This window comes from Phoenix dactylifera, chromosome 17, assembly GCF_051530095.1.
Source record: "Phoenix dactylifera cultivar Ajwa chromosome 17, Ajwa_hap1_PhDact_Kaust_v1.1, whole genome shotgun sequence".
NCBI lineage: Eukaryota > Viridiplantae > Streptophyta > Magnoliopsida > Arecales > Arecaceae > Phoenix > Phoenix dactylifera.
This window is the reverse complement of record NC_143206.1, coordinates 12605696-12622436: the sequence shown is the minus strand read 5'-3', so window position 1 is coordinate 12622436 and position 16741 is coordinate 12605696. Positions and strand designations below refer to the sequence as shown.

Below are 16741 nucleotides of genomic sequence, written 5' to 3'. Positions count from 1 at the left end.
ATACTTCATGCACTTCAGTGCACTTTTATCCACCTGCAAACCACTAGTCTTTTGTTGTTTTGGTCAAAAGCAAACCATTAGTCTTCATTATGATATCCACACAAGAAAGATGACATGAGTCATTGCATGTATGCATATGGAATTTTCTATCTATATTAATTATTTTATATTGGAAAAATAACATCACCTGTTTCCATCACTGCTTAGAACAACACTCCCATGTGAAAGTTAATGATTGATTGAATAATACTTGAGCCGCCGATTATCATACATTGTCTCTAACACTGTTCACCCGCTTTTGCTTTGGACCCATATCCGACAACCAACGAGCAAATATTTTTTAAAAATATGGTGCCTGAAAAAATAATTTTGATATATTTGGTTGATTATAGAAAAATGTTACATTTCAAAATGATTTATATTTAGTTGAGCATCTATTTTTTTAAAAATTATATGAAATATTTATTATATTTTTAATTTAAAAATATTTTATTCATAAATTTTGATGTCCCGATTTTCAATCATTTTTTTATAAAATCTAATAATTTTATCTCCATAAAAAGTATTTTTTATTGACCATATTTTTTTATTCAGAAAACCAAACGTGTCCCAAGTGATGGATGGAAACTAGCGTTCGGAAGAATTATTTTGGGAATTGGAGCAGAAAGAGATCACCACAAAAATCTTCACTTAATAATGGATTAAAAAGGATAATTGTTGAGCATCTCACTAAATACATATTCGTTATACTGGTACATGCAATGACGCTTATGTAAGTTCCTTTAGGGATTTTCATCCTATTTCCTAATAAGACTTATTCGTACTCGCTCTTTATATAGTTGTCATGATTCTTCGATGCACACTAGGAAAACACCCCCAATGCAGGGTGAAATAAACCTTTAATAATGATGAAATGAATATTTAAAATGAGGATTAAATTGTTGACATATAAAAAAACTATTATGAGAAAAACTTAAGTATATTAAAATAACAACAAAAGTACTAACTGTTCTGGCTACTAAAAGTAAATCTTCAAATATAAATGAAGGTTTTGAATAAATAATCAGTATCATGTTTTCTAAAAGGAAACTCAATATCATATTATAAATCAAGATATGATAAACGTAAAAAAGTTGATGAGTGTGATAGATAATTATTAAAGTTTCCAAATGCTGTTGAAAAGGCAATCAAATCAACAAAATAATTCTAGATGGGCTTAATTTGCTACAATGAAAATAAGTTAAAAAAGATTAAATTCCCGGCCTACTACATGCTTAAAAGTAGAATGGATACAATCTAAGAGTAATGGGTTAGATGGAAGTCTAAATCTTAAGCTAAAAAATACTTAAAGTTAGATTTTGATTAAGCAAAATATAGAAGTGAAACATGATATATAAAATTATAATTTTTCTACCCGCTTATAGAATCTAGAATTTTGTAAATAATTTTTTTTTGTTTCTCAAAAATATAATAAAATTACATTTGCTAGATCTAATAATATGATGTTTATCTAATATGATGTTTATTGATAGCTTGTGAATTTAGCATTAAATGTCACTTGGTATAGCCTATACAAAAATTTCAGACTAAGTTAGCTTCAAATTCGGTTAATTAAGTATATCGATAAGTCTGAATGAATTAAGTTTAGATTTTTTGTTGTAATATAGTAGAAACGGTCTCAAATTTAATTAGGAGTGACAATTTTACTGTATTTACATGATTTTTACATTTTTAAATATATGATATTTAGAAAATAAAAAACTGATTTAGGCTCAAGTAATAGAATTCTTTTTGACTTTTCTAACCATCTTGAGACAGAGTGATTTCTCTCTCATACCCATTTTAAAAATGTTAACTCTCCTTTTTTTCTGATGACATGGCACTCCAGATTGGTAGTAGGTTTGGAAGTAGGTGCATCAACGGCAATCCCATCAGCTGTGCTAAATCTTCCACCTCCTCTCCTAAGCATTAAGAAACTTTATCTAGATGCCAGTGGCTACTTTATTCATGCGTTACCCCTAGTTTGTCCTTTGCGAGCCTAGGGTAATCATTTATCCCCACTAGTTTGTCCCTTTTTTTTTGTCTAGTTTGTCCTTTTCGAGCCCATGCGGCAATCATTTATTCAGGTATAGCCTCCTTAATGTCGACCTTTTCTTTTCGTTCAAAACCCTCTTTAATTTCTATAAGAAAAAATCGTCCTCGATGTCATATTGCTTAATTGGTACAGCGGGTATGTGTTGGCCAAGTCCCACCTTATATGAGGTGGGTATAAGGTGGGACCCAGCAATTTAAATAAAGAAAAAAAAAGGGGAAACAAAAAGAGGGAAAAGAAGGTTAGGGTTAATTATTCTATTAGAGGGTGGATGAGAAGAAAACAAAAGAAGGTAGCCGTCTTGGGAGAAGTGCTTGTGGAATCCATCTCAACGAGGAGGTGAAGATCTTATTCAAGGCATTTCAAGAGGAAGAAGAACCTTGTGCAAACCTACACTCGGTGAGATTGTTCTCATTTTATTATTGGAGCCTAAACTCTTTTTCATATAAACTCTTTGTTTGTGATCCAAGGAAGAGATCCTTGATGTATGTGATCCTCTAGCTTAGCCTAGAGAAGATACTTTGTAAGCCCATTATTGTTGATAGTGGAGGTTTGTGGTGGACTTAGGTCCGGTGGTTTTTTCCCCTCATATTGGAGGGTTTTCCACCTAAAAATTCTTGTCTCTTTCTTGTGGTTTGTTTTTTTGGTGGTTCTTACATTGATTAATTATTGTGGTATTCTCATTCTACTCACACAAAGATAGGAAAGTTTTCATCTAGTGAAGGGGTCATTCCTAACAAGTGGTATCAGAGCAAGGTTTTGTGCCTACAAGGTGTTTGATAAAATTCTTGTGTGACTCGAATGGAGGATTCTATGGGAGGCATGATTAAATTGACATCTTCCAACTATGCCATTTGGAAACCTAGGATGGAGGATATCCTTTATTGTAAGGATTTGTATGAACCTATCCATGGAGATGAGGCTAGGCCAAAAGAGAAGACTGACAAGGAATGGGAGATAATGAATAGAAAGACAGTTGCACAAATTAGACAATGGGTTGATCAGACTGTGTTTCATCATGTTGCTCAAGAAACCAATGCCTTCTCTTTGTGGAAGAAATTAGAGGCCATGTATGAGAGAAAGACTGCACAGAATAAAGCCTCTTTGATTAGGAGGCTTGTCAACTTGAAGTATAAAGATGGAAAAAGTGTGACAGAACACTTGAATGACTTCCAAGGCTTGGTGAATCAGTTGACTATTATGAAGCTTGTCCTAGATGAGGAGTTGCAGGCTTTGTTACTTCTTAGTTCTTTGCCAGACAGTTGGGTAAGCAATTCTGCACCTGACGGCAAGGTCACTTTGGATATGGTAAAGGATAGCATGCTAAATGAAGAGGTTAGAAGAAAGGAACAGGGAATATCTCCTGAAGCTGAGGCTCTTGTGACAGAAAGAAGAGGTAGAAGCAAAAGCAAGTATCCTTACAATAGAGATAAATCCAGGGGCAGGTCAAAGTCAAGGAAAGGCATAAAATGCTATCATTGTGGCAAACTAGGACACATGAAAAGAGAGTGCAGAGCATTGAAAAGAGAGCAGAACACAGAAAAAGGTGAAGCAAAGACAGAGGAAAAGGATGTTACAGCAGTTGCAGCTGATGCAGATGTCATTGTTGTTAGTGATGGTTGTGTCAACCTTGCATATGAAGATAGTAACTGGGTGATTGATTCTGGTGCTTCTTTTCATATCACTCCACATGGTGGTTTCTTCACATCCTATACTTCTGGTGATTTTGGTTGTGTTAGGATGGGAAATGATGGTTTATCCAAAATTGTTGGCATGGGGAGTGTATGTTTAGAGACCAATATAGGGTGCAAGTTGCTACTCAAAGATGTTAGACATGTTCCGGATATCCGCCTCAATTTAATCTCCACCGGCAAGCTTGATGATGAAGGTTATAGCAATCATTTTGGTGAAGGAAAATGGAAGCTCACAAAAGGCTCTTTGTTGATAGCAAGAGGAAAGAAAAATAATACTCTCTACATGATGCAAGCAAAGCTAAAGAAAGGAGAGGTGAATACAATTGATGATGATTTCTCTACAAAGCTTTGGCACAAAAGGCTTGGGCACATGAGTGAGAAAGGACTTCAAATTCTAGCCAAGAAGGAGTTGCTACCAAATACCAAAGGTGTGTCTTTGAAAACTTGTGTTGATTGTTTAGCCGGAAAACAACATAGAGTTGCATTTCATAGAACACCTATATCTAGAAAAATTAACATTCTAGATTTGATACATAGTGATGTATGCATGATGGATAGTAGAACTCTTGGTGGTGCACTTTATTTTGTTACCTTTATTGATGATCATTCTAGAAAGGTATGGGCTTTTGCTTTGAAATCCAAGGATCAAGTCTTGGATATATTTAAACACTTTCATGTCATGGTTGAAAGAGAGACAGGCAAGAAGCTAAAGTGCATCAGGGCAGATAATGGAGGTGAGTACAGAGGGCCATTTGAAAAATATTGCAAAGACTATGGCATTAAGCTCCAAAAGACAGTTCCTAAAACACCGCAAGAAAATGCAGTTGCAGAGAGAATGAATAGAACAATTGTAGAGAGAATCAGATGTATGCTCTCTCATGCAAAGTTGCCAAAACCATTTTGGGGTGAAGCTATGAGGACTGTAGTGGATTTGATCAACCATTCTCCATCGGCTCCTTTGGATGGTGATGTGCCAGAAAGAGTTTGGACAGGAAAAGATGTATCCTACAGTCATTTGAAGGTGTTTGGATGCAAGACATTTGTTCACATTCCAAAAGATGAAAGGTCTAAGCTTGATGGAAAGTCTAAAGAATGTATTTTCTTAGGTTATGGCCATGAAGAATTTGGATACAGGTTGTGGGATCCAAAAGACAAAAAGGTGATCAGGAGTAGAGATGTTGTCTTCTTTGAAGATCAGTTTATTGAAGACTTTGGAAAGCAAGAGAAGCCGAAGTATTTGAACAGTTCTCCAATTAATCTTGATCCAGTTCCTCCACCTATGGTCCATGATGATGATAGGGGAGATGTGCAGGATGACAGTGAGCATAGTGATACAGGTGCTAGTGAGGGTTCTACAGGTGATAATGGTCACAGTGAAGCTTCAGAACATGGTGAACTATCAAGTCAGTTTGAAATGACAGAACCAGAGGTCAGAAGGTCTACTAGACAACACAGAGCATCATCTAGATATCCTGCTTCAGAGTATGTTTTTCTTACAGATGAGGGGGAGCCAGAATGCATCCAAGAAGTGCAGAATCATAAGGACAAGGATAAATGGTTTCAAGCTATGCAAGAAGAAATAAAATCCTTATATGAAAATCATACTTTTGATTTGGTAAAGCTTCCTAAGGGTAAGAGACTACTCAAGAACAAATGGGTATACAGATTAAAGGAGGATGAGAGCGGCTTAAAACCTAAGTACAAAGCAAGATTAGTTGTGAAGGGCTTTGGTCAGAAGAAAGGTATAGATTTTGATGAAATTTTTGCTCCGGTTGTGAAAATGTCATCTCTTCGGATTATATTGGGTTTGGCAGCTAGTATGGACCTTGAGATTGAACAACTTGATGTGAAGACAGCCTTCTTGCATGGAGACCTTCAGGAAGAAATTTATATGGAGCAACCTGAGGGGTTTAAAACTAAGGGCAAAGAACATCTTGTTTGCAAGTTGAAGAAAAGCTTATATGGGCTTAAACAAGCACCAAGGCAATGGTATAAAAAGTTCGATTCTTTCATGATGGGCCACGACTACAAGAGGACAAAATCCGATCATTGCGTCTATGTGCAAAGGTTTAGTGATGGTGATTTTATCATTCTATTGCTTTATGTAGATGATATGTTGATTATTGGCCGTGATACTAACAAAATTGATAGGTTGAAGAAAGACTTAAGCAAGTCGTTTGCCATGAAAGATATGGGGCCCGTAAAGCAAATGCTTGGCATGAGAATTTCTCGTGATAGAAAGATCAAGAAGCTTTGGCTATCACAAGAAAAGTATATTGAAAGGATGCTCGAGCGGTTTAATATGGAAAAGGCTAAACCGATTTCCTCTCCACTTGCAAATCATTTCAAACTCACAAACAAGCAATGTCCTACAAATGAAAGGGAGAAAGAGGAGATGCAAAAGGTACCCTATGCTTCAGCAGTAGGAAGTTTGATGTATGCCATGGTGTGTACAAGACCAGACATAGCATATGCAGTTGGTGTTGTGAGCAGATTTCTCTCGAATCCTGGCAAAGAACATTGGGCTGCAGTCAAATGGATACTTAGATACCTTAGAGGTACTTCCAAAGCTTGCTTATGCTTTGGAAATGGAAAAACTATGCTAGAAGGATTCACAGATGCAGATATGGCTGGTGATATTGATACTCGAAAGTCTACATCGGGATACATGATGACTTTTGCAGGGGGAGCTGTTTCATGGCAGTCCAAATTGCAGAAATGTGTTGTTTTGTCCACTACAGAGGCCGAATATATTGCGGTGACAGAGGCATGTAAGGAAATGTTGTGGATGAAAAGATTCCTCCAAGAATTGGGCTTGAAACAAGACAAGTATACTCTCTTTTGTGATAATCAGATTGCCATTCATCTTAGCAAGAATCCCAGCTTTCATTCAAGGTCGAAGCACATTGATGTGAGGTATCATTGGATTCGGGATGTGTTGGAAGAAAAGCTTTTGCATCTAGAGAAAATCCATACCGATGAGAATGGGTCGGATATGATGACTAAAATTTTGCTTAAGAAGAAGCATGATATTTGTATGCTTAAGGCAAGCTTGGTGGAGCCTCTCACATAAGATGGGAGGGGGAGAATTGTTGGCCAAGTCCCACCTTATGTGAGGTGGGACCCAGCAATTTAAATAAAGAAAAAAAAAGGGGAAACAAAAAGAGGGAAAAGAGGGGTTAGGGTTAATTATTCTATTAGAGGGTGGATGAGAAGAAAACAAAAGAAGGTAGCCGTCTTGGGAGAAGTGCTTGTGGAATCCATCTCAAGGAGGAGGTGAAGATCTTATTCAAGGCATTTCAAGAGGAAGAAGAACCTTGTGCAAACCTACACTCGGTGAGATTGTTCTCATTTTATTATTGGAGCCTAAACTCTTTTTCATATAAACTCTTTGTTTGTGATCCAAGGAAGAGATCCTTGATGTATGTGATCCTCTAGCTTAGCCTAGAGAAGATACTTTGTAAGCCCATTATTGTTGATAGTGGAGGTTTGTGGTGGACTTAGGTCCGGTGGTTTTTTCCCCTCATATTGGAGGGTTTTCCACCTAAAAATTCTTGTCTCTTTCTTGTGGTTTGTTTTTTGGTGGTTCTTACATTGATTAATTATTGTGGTATTCTCATTCTACTCACACAAAGATAGGAAAGTTTTCATCTAGTGAAGGGGTCATTCCTAACAAGTGGTATCAGAGCAAGGTTTTGTGCCTACAAGGTGTTTGATAAAATTCTTGTGTGACTCGAATGGAGGATTCTATGGGAGGCATGATTAAATTGACATCTTCCAACTATGCCATTTGGAAACCTAGGATGGAGGATATCCTTTATTGTAAGGATTTGTATGAACCTATCCATGGAGATGAGGCTAGGCCAAAAGAGAAGACTGACAAGGAATGGGAGATAATGAATAGAAAGACAGTTGCACAAATTAGACAATGGGTTGATCAGACTGTGTTTCATCATGTTGCTCAAGAAACCAATGCCTTCTCTTTGTGGAAGAAATTAGAGGCCATGTATGAGAGAAAGACTGCACAGAATAAAGCCTCTTTGATTAGGAGGCTTGTCAACTTGAAGTATAAAGATGGAAAAAGTGTGACAGAACACTTGAATGACTTCCAAGGCTTGGTGAATCAGTTGACTATTATGAAGCTTGTCCTAGATGAGGAGTTGCAGGCTTTGTTACTTCTTAGTTCTTTGCCAGACAGTTGGGTAAGCAATTCTGCACCTGACGGCAAGGTCACTTTGGATATGGTAAAGGATAGCATGCTAAATGAAGAGGTTAGAAGAAAGGAACAGGGAATATCTCCTGAAGCTGAGGCTCTTGTGACAGAAAGAAGAGGTAGAAGCAAAAGCAAGTATCCTTACAATAGAGATAAATCCAGGGGCAGGTCAAAGTCAAGGAAAGGCATAAAATGCTATCATTGTGGCAAACTAGGACACATGAAAAGAGAGTGCAGAGCATTGAAAAGAGAGCAGAACACAGAAAAAGGTGAAGCAAAGACAGAGGAAAAGGATGTTACAGCAGTTGCAGCTGATGCAGATGTCATTGTTGTTAGTGATGGTTGTGTCAACCTTGCATATGAAGATAGTAACTGGGTGATTGATTCTGGTGCTTCTTTTCATATCACTCCACATGGTGGTTTCTTCACATCCTATACTTCTGGTGATTTTGGTTGTGTTAGGATGGGAAATGATGGTTTATCCAAAATTGTTGGCATGGGGAGTGTATGTTTAGAGACCAATATAGGGTGCAAGTTGCTACTCAAAGATGTTAGACATGTTCCGGATATCCGCCTCAATTTAATCTCCACCGGCAAGCTTGATGATGAAGGTTATAGCAATCATTTTGGTGAAGGAAAATGGAAGCTCACAAAAGGCTCTTTGTTGATAGCAAGAGGAAAGAAAAATAATACTCTCTACATGATGCAAGCAAAGCTAAAGAAAGGAGAGGTGAATACAATTGATGATGATTTCTCTACAAAGCTTTGGCACAAAAGGCTTGGGCACATGAGTGAGAAAGGACTTCAAATTCTAGCCAAGAAGGAGTTGCTACCAAATACCAAAGGTGTGTCTTTGAAAACTTGTGTTGATTGTTTAGCCGGAAAACAACATAGAGTTGCATTTCATAGAACACCTATATCTAGAAAAATTAACATTCTAGATTTGATACATAGTGATGTATGCATGATGGATAGTAGAACTCTTGGTGGTGCACTTTATTTTGTTACCTTTATTGATGATCATTCTAGAAAGGTATGGGCTTTTGCTTTGAAATCCAAGGATCAAGTCTTGGATATATTTAAACACTTTCATGTCATGGTTGAAAGAGAGACAGGCAAGAAGCTAAAGTGCATCAGGGCAGATAATGGAGGTGAGTACAGAGGGCCATTTGAAAAATATTGCAAAGACTATGGCATTAAGCTCCAAAAGACAGTTCCTAAAATACCGCAAGAAAATGGAGTTGCAGAGAGAATGAATAGAACAATTGTAGAGAGAATCAGATGTATGCTCTCTCATGCAAAGTTGCCAAAACCATTTTGGGGTGAAGCTATGAGGACTGTAGTGGATTTGATCAACCATTCTCCATCGGCTCCTTTGGATGGTGATGTGCCAGAAAGAGTTTGGACAGGAAAAGATGTATCCTACAGTCATTTGAAGGTGTTTGGATGCAAGACATTTGTTCACATTCCAAAAGATGAAAGGTCTAAGCTTGATGGAAAGTCTAAAGAATGTATTTTCTTAGGTTATGGCCATGAAGAATTTGGATACAGGTTGTGGGATCCAAAAGACAAAAAGGTGATCAGGAGTAGAGATGTTGTCTTCTTTGAAGATCAGTTTATTGAAGACTTTGGAAAGCAAGAGAAGCCGAAGTATTTGAACAGTTCTCCAATTAATCTTGATCCAGTTCCTCCACCTATGGTCCATGATGATGATAGGGGAGATGTGCAGGATGACAGTGAGCATAGTGATACAGGTGCTAGTGAGGGTTCTACAGGTGATAATGGTCACAGTGAAGCTTCAGAACATGGTGAACTATCAAGTCAGTTTGAAATGACAGAACCAGAGGTCAGAAGGTCTACTAGACAACACAGAGCATCATCTAGATATCCTGCTTCAGAGTATGTTTTTCTTACAGATGAGGGGGAGCCAGAATGCATCCAAGAAGTGCAGAATCATAAGGACAAGGATAAATGGTTTCAAGCTATGCAAGAAGAAATAAAATCCTTATATGAAAATCATACTTTTGATTTGGTAAAGCTTCCTAAGGGTAAGAGACTACTCAAGAACAAATGGGTATACAGATTAAAGGAGGATGAGAGCGGCTTAAAACCTAAGTACAAAGCAAGATTAGTTGTGAAGGGCTTTGGTCAGAAGAAAGGTATAGATTTTGATGAAATTTTTGCTCCGGTTGTGAAAATGTCATCTCTTTGGATTATATTGGGTTTGGCAGCTAGTATGGACCTTGAGATTGAACAACTTGATGTGAAGACAGCCTTCTTGCATGGAGACCTTCAGGAAGAAATTTATATGGAGCAACCTGAGGGGTTTAAAACTAAGGGCAAAGAACATCTTGTTTGCAAGTTGAAGAAAAGCTTATATGGGCTTAAACAAGCACCAAGGCAATGGTATAAAAAGTTCGATTCTTTCATGATGGGCCACGACTACAAGAGGACAAAATCCGATCATTGCGTCTATGTGCAAAGGTTTAGTGATGGTGATTTTATCATTCTATTGCTTTATGTAGATGATATGTTGATTATTGGCCGTGATACTAACAAAATTGATAGGTTGAAGAAAGACTTAAGCAAGTCGTTTGCCATGAAAGATATGGGGCCCGTAAAGCAAATGCTTGGCATGAGAATTTCTCGTGATAGAAAGATCAAGAAGCTTTGGCTATCACAAGAAAAGTATATTGAAAGGATGCTCGAGCGGTTTAATATGGAAAAGGCTAAACCGATTTCCTCTCCACTTGCAAATCATTTCAAACTCACAAACAAGCAATGTCCTACAAATGAAAGGGAGAAAGAGGAGATGCAAAAGGTACCCTATGCTTCAGCAGTAGGAAGTTTGATGTATGCCATGGTGTGTACAAGACCAGACATAGCATATGCAGTTGGTGTTGTGAGCAGATTTCTCTCGAATCCTGGCAAAGAACATTGGGCTGCAGTCAAATGGATACTTAGATACCTTAGAGGTACTTCCAAAGCTTGCTTATGCTTTGGAAATGGAAAAACTATGCTAGAAGGATTCACAGATGCAGATATGGCTGGTGATATTGATACTCGAAAGTCTACATCGGGATACATGATGACTTTTGCAGGGGGAGCTGTTTCATGGCAGTCCAAATTGCAGAAATGTGTTGTTTTGTCCACTACAGAGGCCGAATATATTGCGGTGACAGAGGCATGTAAGGAAATGTTGTGGATGAAAAGATTCCTCCAAGAATTGGGCTTGAAACAAGACAAGTATACTCTCTTTTGTGATAATCAGATTGCCATTCATCTTAGCAAGAATCCCAGCTTTCATTCAAGGTCGAAGCACATTGATGTGAGGTATCATTGGATTCGGGATGTGTTGGAAGAAAAGCTTTTGCATCTAGAGAAAATCCATACCGATGAGAATGGGTCGGATATGATGACTAAAATTTTGCTTAAGAAGAAGCATGATATTTGTATGCTTAAGGCAAGCTTGGTGGAGCCTCTCACATAAGATGGGAGGGGGAGAATTGTTGGCCAAGTCCCACCTTATGTGAGGTGGGACCCAGCAATTTAAATAAAGAAAAAAAAAGGGGAAACAAAAAGAGGGAAAAGAGGGGTTAGGGTTAATTATTCTATTAGAGGGTGGATGAGAAGAAAACAAAAGAAGGTAGCCGTCTTGGGAGAAGTGCTTGTGGAATCCATCTCAAGGAGGAGGTGAAGATCTTATTCAAGGCATTTCAAGAGGAAGAAGAACCTTGTGCAAACCTACACTCGGTGAGATTGTTCTCATTTTATTATTGGAGCCTAAACTCTTTTTCATATAAACTCTTTGTTTGTGATCCAAGGAAGAGATCCTTGATGTATGTGATCCTCTAGCTTAGCCTAGAGAAGATACTTTGTAAGCCCATTATTGTTGATAGTGGAGGTTTGTGGTGGACTTAGGTCCGGTGGTTTTTTCCCCTCATATTGGAGGGTTTTCCACCTAAAAATTCTTGTCTCTTTCTTGTGGTTTGTTTTTTTGGTGGTTCTTACATTGATTAATTATTGTGGTATTCTCATTCTACTCACACAAAGATAGGAAAGTTTTCATCTAGTGAAGGGGTCTTTCCTAACAGTATGTAATATTGATTCCACCAACTAAATTGTGAGAATCGGCCATAAGGGCCATCCAAGATGGAGTCGGGCAGCATCCACCGGTTCAAAATTTCAAAAACAATTGGATGAATTACATTACCCTGCTCGATCCGCTAGCTGTTGAGATAATAAGGCTGCGAAGTTGTGGCAGTGATGACTCCACAGGCCGTTCAAATAGCCGTTGGCCGTTGGACCGTGCACAATTGCCGCCATGATTGCGGGCAGGTGCAACAACAAACAAGTTTATCTTCTTCCAAATATGCATAAATTCCCCCTCTTCCCTACGACGGACCACTACCGAGCTTCCTCTTTTTCTTCCCTCCCTCCGGCAGCCGATGTACCGCCACAACCGAGCTCCGCCGCCCTCGAATTTCCTTCCTTTTCTTTGGATTTTGGTTACTATGTTTTTTTCCTATTCCGAGATCCACTTTTTCCGTCGGAAGTTGCCATCGTTGCGAGATCTACCACCACCGCCATCTGCCGGTGAGTCCCCAGCCTTGACTTGCTTCTTCCTTGGCTAAGGGAGCTCCACCTTTGACAGCTAGGGGCGCTGGCCTTCCCTGCTTCCTCTTTCATTCCCTCCTCATTCATGGTCGAACCACCGCCATGATTGAAATTTGTTTTATATGTATATATTCTCAGCTCAACTATGATCTGGTCTTACCAATGAAGATTATTTTTTAGCCCTATCGAGTTGTAATTTGAGAAACTGGTTTTAACACCGAACCACTGGGGATTGGAATAGTGGTATTTGAATACTGAACCACCAGTGGTTAAAAATAGTCGTATTTGGCACTTTGTGCATTCAAGCCCATGTCACTGGGTTATATGACCATAGCCTGATATAGGGTTTCCAATATCAATTTATGAAAATAATAGTAAATTTTAAAAAAAAATGTATTATTCAAAAATTGATTTATTTCTAGTCAATATCTTATTCTTTAGCAAATTATTTACTTGGCATGCTTAAACCCTAGTTTGGAGTGTTATGTTGCTTACTGAGCTAGTGTAGCTCATTATTTCTTCTTTCTCTATATTTACTCAGAACTCGGAGGAATGTGCTAGATTTTCTGAAGATATTCTCAGTAATTGGAGTTCTAGTTAGGCTATTTAGACTGGTTAGAAAATTTTATTTGAATAAATAGTTAATATATGTTGCCTTATATCACTTTGGAACAATTGATTGTAAGAATTATTTGTATAAGATCATGATTAAATTAATTTTCAAGAATTATTATTATTTTGATATGATCCGTAGTTTTGCATGCTTGTATGATCCGTCAAGCAGGTATGCGACATCGATTGCACTCTAGGTTCGCGACGGGACATAAATAGAGTCAGTAAAACTACCAATCAATAGTTCTACCTTACTATGTGAATCACTAACATAGATTTTTCTTTTCGGTCATTCTTTTGATGAAAGGTTTTGGTCCTATCGGCCAGATAATGATAAAAGATTTAGAAGAGTTCAAATTACTAATCCTACTACACCAGCTACACCCACAATAGAATAGACGTATTGCAATCACCAAATGCTTTAGAATGTACCAAATATTGTTGATTGTATAAGAGCACAACCCATCGGTCCCACCACTGGAAGCTATCTCCTTCTAGTTAGCTCCAAAGAGTCCATCATCATATTAGGAATCCTTCCTTCTAGCTTAGCCCGAAGACTGCGTCATTTACAGCTTTCCGGTCAGTTCATTGGATGGGAATCGTCGGTCACTTCATTATAAGTAATTTGGAATGTTGTTTCACTAATTCCTCTTTAATTGTCCTCCAATTAATACTAGACTCATCATAATATCAATGCAAATACAAACAAATGATACGGTCCCACCCGAATGGATGCCATTCTCTGGATGCGAATTGCTAATGTCCACCCAGGCGACAGGTTGTTCTAGAGTCTCTCTTCTTTAACCAAAAGAGTCCCATCCAGAATCTTTCAGAAATATAGGAATAAGACCTTTTCCAAGACTTCACTTTCAACCTTTCAACAAGGCTCATCCACTCGCCCAATATTTCCAAATTCCAGCATATTGAACACCATCCCTTCAATTAAACGCTTCTTCGCCAAAATGTTCGATTCGATCACAATATTAGTGGTTTAAGCCTGCACAATAACGTTTAGATGAAGCTAAAACATTAAAAACCCTGTACAGGAACCCCATCCATCGTACTCACAGACCCAGCGCTCACTACCAACACAAGAACGCAACAAAAGAAAACAAAATTCTAAGGTTTTTCTAATAACTTGGTTTTTACATCAAACGTCTTCAGAGGTTGCCGTCGTTATCAAGTCCACATTCCCACGCACCACCGTCAACCACACTCCGCCGCCGCGGCAGCCACCGGCGGCGCCGGCTTGCTGCTCCCCGAGGGCGACTCCGGCGACCCGTCCCCGAACACCTTGGCGATCCTCTCCGTGGGGACGAGAGGCATGCACTGCGCCACTGCGTACCCCCGCTCCGCTGCGCACCCCACCGCCCGATTGTACTTCTCCGACCAGTACGCCGCCCAGGGGATCCCGATCTGCGCCACCTGGGGGAACAGCGGGAGACGGTTCAGTGACCGCCACGCGGCCACAGCGTACTTCTCGGCCACCGGTTCGTACTTCTTGTACAGCTGGCTGGCCGCCGGCTCGAACCGCTTGCAGCACGCCCTCACCATCCCGGCCGCCGTTGCCACCATCCCGGAACGCTGGACCTCGCCGGCGACGCACCGCGCCACCTGCGGAGCCTTCTGGGCCGCCGTGTACGCCTGGGCCGACGCCGACTTCACCGGGGATGGCACGTGCCGCTGCAGCTCCCGCACCGAGTCGGCAACCTGTCACGTGACAACAAGATCAAACAATTGCGTATTCTTACAGTATGCGACGTCATCCCTTGGTCGGATTTGGAAGCGCCACCTTCCAGAAAGGTTATAGGGCGCCGTATAGCATCGATTCATTTAACGTGCGCCGGGCTTCAAACGGCACACCAAATTTACGAACAAGGCCGCCCCCTGGGAACAAGGGACAACCGAGCGCGAGGACCGAGGTCACGTGATTTACCCCCCCCCCCCCCCCCCCCCCCCCCCCCCCCCCCGGGTGAAAGCACAAAGCCCGGCCGGGTGGGACAGAAGTCACGTGATATAACCGAGCAAGTTGTCGCATTACCGTGCGCAACCTGGGATCCAGAAGGCCAACGTGCGCCGGCGGATCAATTCGGGAGACATGCGCCGCTGGGATCTGAGCCGGCGGGCGATCGCCGCCGACCAGCTGAGTTCGGCCACCAGAACCTACCGGGCGGCTCAGAAGAGGAATAAAAAAGAAACCGACACAGGGAAATTTACTGACCTTGCGATCGACGAACTTGAGAAGCTCGAGGGGGACATCGTGGAACTTATCGTAGACGGGGCCGATGACGGTCTTGACGGTGCCCTCAACGGTCTGGACGCCGGGCTTCAGCGGGCCAGAGTTCTCCCTGGCGAAGTCGTAGAGGCTCGCCAAGCAAACCACCGCCTGCATCGCCGCCACGTGCACGAAGTCCAGGTACTTGAGCTTCGGCCTTCCCCCTTCCTGGCTCTGCAACCCAAAACCAACCATCAAAACCCTAACCTTAGCCCACCTCCAGGACGATCCAAAGCTCCATTTCTTCCCAGAAATCAAGCCAGACCCGCTAAAATTAGAAAAAAAACTTGAGAGATCATGGAAGAACTCCTTACGATTTCTTCGGACTCGTACTTGGATTCGGCCATCTTCGAGCGATTCAACCGATCTGGAACGAAGAATCGAAGAACCCTTGCTCCCAAACCTAGAGAGAGAGCAGCGAGAACTGGAGCGCGAATCTCAAGTTCTCAACAGAAACCCCGGAGAAAGGCAGGCTCGTTGGAGACAAATTCCACGAGAGGCCCCCCTCTTATAGACGACGCTCTCTCATGACCGTTCGATCTACGTTCCATCGGACGGCTGTAGTGAAAAGTATGTGCTAGCCGAGTTGGGTAATTCAAACAAGTGACCTATTTTTGGGACAATCCGACGTGGCATATCCTCTAGCCTCGCAATATGAGTGGGCCCAGGGGTTGGGGACTGCATCCGAGACGGCTCGAAGGATCTCGATTGGCTGGCCCTTGAACCGTGCGGAAATGAGACACGTATTGAGGATAGGATAGGATAAAGCACCCGGTGGGCCCCACTTGTTTAGATCATGTCATTATCGATCGGAGGTTCGTGGCGGGCCCACGTGGCCGTTTGTTTTCGGAAAACCTTCCGGGGCAAAACCGCCGGTGACGACGGAAGTGACGAGTACGCTTCTCCAGATGTTTCATTCTAAGTTGCTGTCTCACACGAATAGCCTTAAGCAAAACTACAATTACATATTAGTCATCTACTAGGAACTTGGGTCAGGGAAATGGAACAATTCTAAATTGCCGGATCACAATTAAGACAGTAGTCCAAAGACTCAGCCAGCGCCGTAAGGAGTAGGCTCAGCCATAAAAAATGTGGTCCAGGTCCACATGATAGTCTCAAATCTAGACCAGACATGACTCATTTGCATCATCAAGACATATAGAGTGTCGAGTCTGTAAAGTCAAATGCAAAATTTTATGTTACATTATGTTAAACTATTTAAGGGATCGGCGGATTTA

At 40.6% G+C, this 16741-nt stretch overlaps 1 protein-coding gene across 1 annotated transcript; it reads right to left on the bottom strand.

Annotated features, from left to right (window-relative positions):
* Positions 1 to 14165: 14165 nt before the first annotated feature.
* LOC103707273 (stress-related protein) lies at positions 14166 to 15983 on the bottom strand. The gene is made up of 3 exons (XM_008791696.5): positions 15818 to 15983; positions 15450 to 15677; positions 14166 to 14938 (listed from the first exon to the last, which is right to left on the bottom strand). The coding sequence occupies exons 1-3, from the start codon at positions 15848 to 15850 to the stop codon at positions 14435 to 14437; spliced, it is 765 nt and encodes a 254-aa protein (XP_008789918.1). The 5' UTR covers positions 15851 to 15983; the 3' UTR covers positions 14166 to 14434.
* Between the last annotated feature and the right edge of the window lie 758 nt (positions 15984 to 16741).